We start from the raw sequence: 5,627 nt of genomic DNA on the forward strand, positions 1-5,627 counted from the left end.
TTTCTTGAAAATATTTCAATCGATCGGTCCCTTTAGAAGGATGGACTATCATCTTCGACAAAGCAACACAAAGAGTAATATTATTGGAAAGTATAAAACTTAAGATTACTTTCTTTTGTATTCTATTCGAAACGAAATAGCTTTTCAACGAAAATATTCTTATAGATGTAACCTATTTCAAGTATCATTACTCATATATCATCATATATCATAATAAAAAAAAAGAATTTGTAATAAACCATTGTTAACAATTAACATTAACATACTCGGTGATATCGCGAGTAATTTTTACAACATATTATATTTTAATTTAATCTTAAATACAGGTCTCATATATAATATATAATTCATAGACAAAACTATATCATCTCATCTGATTAATATCTAATCGAGCAATTTATCTATGTAGACAAAATATCGTATCGGAAAATAAAATCCTACTTAATCGAATCGTAGCAAAAAAAAACATAAAAAAACAAAAAATGATTGCATTCGCATCAGTGTTAAATCTCGTTCAAGAATATTATTGTCAAAACACGGTTAAACTTTACTACGTGTATACATTTTAAGAACGGCAACTGTTCCCTAATGGATTAAATTCGGTGGTGTAATTATTGCTATGCCTCATTGAAGAAACAGAGCACTCGTGAAAGGGGCCAGCTTAGCCTACTTTTTTCCATTTGGAAAATTGCTTACTTCAAATATATATATATATATATATATTGTATATATGTACAACACACATATCTTAAAAGGTATAAAGTAACTAACGCTTCTTCCGTAATAGAATTCATTGTAGATGCGAAGAAGAAATTGAAATACACGAAGGAGGGCATTGTACATGACTTCAAACAAAAATGTCTTATTAATGCGAATACAATTTTAGAAACACATACCACCGACTACTCGGTTAAAGCTTTACTGAATGTTTTTCTTCACTCGAATCTATTATTACAATAACGAAAAAAGAAATGACTAAATTCATAGGCATTTTTTCGTCACTTTTTTTTTTTTGTTCTACAGTTATATACATTTTCTTTACGTTTTACAAACGAAAGAAGAGGGGATTATTCTAAAACAACGATAGATAATCAACGAGCTACTTTCGTATCAAACAAATGTAACGGTGTATTGCGTGTAATGTAAAAAAAAGTATGAAATATAGGAATGTTTAAAATATCAACCAAGCTTCGTTAAGAAAACCTATCCCTCTATACTCGTTGAGTCTTTATCGATGGGAAATTAATTGAATATATTTTTCGTTCAAGTACTGATATAAGTATTTAGAATAAAGATAAGTAAGAATCCGGTCGTAGTTGACAAAAATTGTAAAATACCGGCTGAACGACGCGAACTTTTGTGCCACCTCGCTCTTTCTCGTGGCAATACTTCACTGACGGTAACGTAAAGTAACGTTCCTCCTGCTAATCCTTGCAAAATCGGTAGCAATATTCGCGACCATGTTGCATTTTCCTGCGTAAAAAATGTTTCTCATTTAATATTTCATAATAATACAAAATGTTCTAATCGTGATTCATTCAATTTCATCAAAAATGCATGGAGATATTTTGTCTAATAATCATCGCTTACCTGTGACGTGAACATACCAATTCCTATCCCTATGACCGAACTAATGGCGAATATAAAACTCGCTAAAGCAAGTTTACACTTGGAACTACCAATACCCATTAATTCCAAACCCATACAAAATCCAACGATGAACTTATGGGATGCCACTGCCACTACGAAAAGCAGAACCTGTAATTAATTCATAATCAAATGATATTTATTTTCAAATAAGAGTTTTAACAAAATATGAGATCAAAATATGTAAGTCTACGTCAATATAATAAACAAATCGATTGATTATCGTCATCAACGATGACGAATGAGTTCTAAAGATAGGAATCTATTCGAATCACATTAGGAAATTCCATGACACGCTACCGAAGTATGACACATACAATTAATAATCTTACGAACCTCGGCTGGCTTTTTTTGCAACCCAATAGCCAATCCCTCTAAAACCGAATGAATGGTGAGAGCCAATAAAAGACCTACGGGAGCCACGTTGGCATCCGAGCAAGGTTCGGAATGAGAGCCATGACATAAAAATGTCAACTCCTCGTGACAAGATGAAGCTGCAGGTGCATTTGGTACGTATTGCATCGATCCGTAATAACTTGATCTCCAATTTGGGAATTCATTGTTCCCACGTAAATTCGATTGATACGCCGTTGTCGATTTAATGTCGTTAGAACTAACGCCTCTCACGTTTTGGTTACCCACATTGTAACCAATCTGATGGAACTGGGGACGCTGATTTTCTCTATAATAAAAATTACATTTGGATAATTTCCCATCGATCTATCATCATAAAAGATTGAGAATAAACCTACTGGTTTAATCGCAGTACTATCAATTACTTCGAAAGCTTTTCTCAAATAATAAGATTTAAGAGTATAATGGTATTACCAATGTAAAAAGGTTCAAATAAAAAATTGCAAATGTTTTTCCATTCGAAGATAGAATCAGTTAAATCTTTGTGAAGTTAACTTGTATTCTCGTCGATACTATTTTCGTTTCGTTTCGTTTCGTTTCGTTTCATTTCGTTTCGTTTGGCAAACATGATAGCTTTTTTAAAAGGCCACAAAGGCCGATCAACCGAGCGCATGCGCATCTTAAGACACCCGATAATGCGTTTATCTTCTAAACGAATTTTCCAAACAATTTGATGCTTCAAAGTCGACCAAATATAGCGACCAAGAGAATCGATTACGCTAAAGATAAAAGATACCGCACAGCTCGAGACACGAATGTATTTTTCTCAACATCACTTCTATTTTTATCGTTAGATGTGCTAAACCCGAGCTATCGATCTTCGGTTCGTTTGTATATCAATTTATTACTACAAACCATTCGTGGTTTGAAAAGATAAGATGGATGGAAGAATAAAACACATAATATGAAACGAGAAAACACATATAAGGTCTTAGATCGTAAGCCTGTAACAAAGGAAAACTTGTCCTATCTTTCTACGAACGTATTAACATTTATAATGCATAAATGTATCCTACTTAAAAAAGCAAGTTAAATCTAATGTCTCATGAGAACAAAACAAAGAATATACAATTTGTCATGTTGAAAATGTTTATCCAACTATACCTACCGACGTTCTTGAAAATGTCTGCCTCCGTGGACGTGATTATGCGAGTTTGAAGAGTGATCGATATTGCTACCCCAAAAATAATGAACACACTCGTCAACGAAATAAAGTAAAAGAAATCCACAAGTGATAGCGAGTTCTCCGTATTTCGGTAGAGATTCTCTCACTTCTGGCAACATGTGAAGTATCGAGGTTGCTAATAAGACTCCACCGCCGAAACATAATACACAGGAAAGAAATAACTTCTCTTGGAAATCTCTTATACGCGAAACGAAACACGCTGGTGCAATACTAACGATAAAACTACCGATACCTATCGTGAATATTGACGCGATTTTCACTTGTGTCGCGGTCACGTACATTTTTCTTCTTCTTCTTTTTTTTTTCTTTTCTTTTCTTTTCTTTTTTTAAAGTATACCTTTAAACTTCTCTTATAGACTATACGATACAATAAAAAAGACTCTTATATTCGTCTCTTCTTACTTGCCGTTAATCTACCGAACACGATAAGATCGACACTCGAAAGATATCAGAAAGTAAAACGAAGCGACTGATTTTCTATATTGAACAACGTTCACATATATGTTTACTTTGATCAATATATACCGATCTAATTATAAGAAAATTTTATTTCTTAATCTCGTTTATTTTCAAAACGATCCAAAAATATTTTTCCAATCGATCAAATAATATAATTAATATAAATTTGTGTAGAAAATAAACGATTCTGCGTTTTCTCTCTCTACATAGAAATTTATCATGATCTCTCAATACCCGTGTGCATCTTGACATTCTCCAATTTTAGATTTTCGCGATAAAAGATCTATGTATATGTATTTAGCGGATTTTACGTTAGTTCTTAATCCTGTTAATATTAGCGCTATAATTCGTTTCTATAAAATTATCGGTAAAATAGAACGCGATAAAAATATGATAAAAAATGTTGAATTATCGACAAGACTTTTTTTAAAAGAATTACGAGAAAAAAGATATATAAAATAATAATAGGACAATTCTCATATGTACGTATATTCTTTGATATACTATAAAAAAATAATAAATATTTCGTTTAAATTAAATTTATTATCATCGGATAATAAAACTGCACTATATCATCAAAAGCATTGATTGATAAAAATGAAATCAACTCGTTAAAAGCTGTTATTTACCCTAATACAAAAATTACCATATTTTTACGAATTACCGTACATGATAATTTAATATTAATGTATATTCAAAGAATACAGAAGTACATAAAAGCTCACAAGTATAATTTTCGCGTAACGAAAATCATCTTAATTGGTACCGAAACAACCAGTTGATATTATATATAGAATATAGTTCTATTGTAATAAAATTTTAAATAAATATATTTAATTTTTAGTGTATAAAAATGTGTGTGCCATCAGAAATGCGTATATAAATTAATTTTAAAAAGCAAAATTAAGAGCGTTCCAATGTAAATCAATCAAGACGAGTTGATGTTAAATCCAACGATGATTACCTGTAACAAGAAGAAAACTATATTAATCATACAGTCAATAAACCCAATCCTAAAATACAAGTCGCCAAATGAGCAGATGCACTATTAAATATAATTTCCTATTTATTTTATCAAATCTCTATTTCAGGTTGAATAAAATTAAATTTAAACGCGTGATTTTATATTATAATATATAATAATTAAGAAATAGAAAAGCTATACAAAAATATTACAATACAAAAAAAAAAAAAAAATCTTTTTTAATCTTTGTGAATTACTTTTAAATACCGCGTTCCTTTACACACACAAAATTCCAAATATAATAATATTCGATCAAAGTTAAAAATCTTAAAGACAAAAAAAGTAAGATAAATTACTGTGAGGTTCAACGAACGTTAATTAAGTTTAATATCTAAGAAAAAAGAAAATCTAAATAGTTTTGACTCTATTAACAAACAAAAAACTTGTGCATCTTTTGAACTATTCTCTAAAACCTATCCTGAACTAATATAAAACATAAAATACAATATGCAAAACAATATACAATTTTCATGAGTAACTCCTAGAAAGGAATAACTTATGTGCTCGTCAATAATTTATTGGAATAATTAAAACCGGTAGCTCGTGTCGATTAGGACCTTTCATCCTCGACATGATTGAGCACCGGAGGGACTTTAAATTTTTGACTCACTGCGTAAGAAGTTCTACGATGGCTCCAAAACACTCCTACTTCACAGCAAGTGTTGTAGTCTGACGATTGAAGAGTTCCTCCATTTCCTATTGAAGAAGATCCATGGAAGATCCACAGAAGATCCATCGAAGATCCATCGATGATCCATCGATGATCCATCGAAGAATTCGTCCCACATCTTTGATAAAGTAGAAAGTCCGTCGTAATATCTGTAAAATAAAATAAAACATAACGATAAGTTATCTGCAATATAATCCAAAATCATATTAAAATAAAATCGAATAAAA

At 31.0% G+C, this 5,627-nt stretch overlaps 1 protein-coding gene across 1 annotated transcript; it reads right to left on the minus strand.

Annotated features, from left to right (window-relative positions):
* Positions 1-996: 996 nt before the first annotated feature.
* LOC122518253 (zinc transporter ZIP3) lies at positions 997-3,528 on the minus strand. Its single transcript, XM_043637052.1, has 4 exons — positions 3,170-3,528; positions 1,984-2,329; positions 1,591-1,758; positions 997-1,473 (listed from the first exon to the last, which is right to left on the minus strand). The coding sequence occupies exons 1-4, from the start codon at positions 3,526-3,528 to the stop codon at positions 1,264-1,266; spliced, it is 1,083 nt and encodes a 360-aa protein (XP_043492987.1). The 3' UTR covers positions 997-1,263.
* Positions 3,529-5,627: the final 2,099 nt, after the last annotated feature.

This window comes from Polistes fuscatus, unplaced genomic scaffold (genome assembly GCF_010416935.1).
Source record: "Polistes fuscatus isolate 324 unplaced genomic scaffold, CU_Pfus_HIC Scaffold24, whole genome shotgun sequence".
Classification (NCBI taxonomy): domain Eukaryota; kingdom Metazoa; phylum Arthropoda; class Insecta; order Hymenoptera; family Vespidae; genus Polistes; species Polistes fuscatus.

Bases quoted from the DNA above. Each gene is read 5' to 3' on its own strand.
- LOC122518253 (XM_043637052.1), bottom strand. From the start codon at position 3,528: ATGTACGTGACCGCGACACAAGTGAAAATCGCGTCAATATTCACGATA. The intron at 1,759-1,983 runs GTTCGTAAGATT...AATTAATTACAG, and splicing joins TGCAAAAAAAGCCAGCCGAG to GTTCTGCTTTTCGTAGTGGC. The intron at 1,474-1,590 runs GTAAGCGATGAT...TTTTTTACGCAG, and splicing joins TTGGTATGTTCACGTCACAG to GAAAATGCAACATGGTCGCG.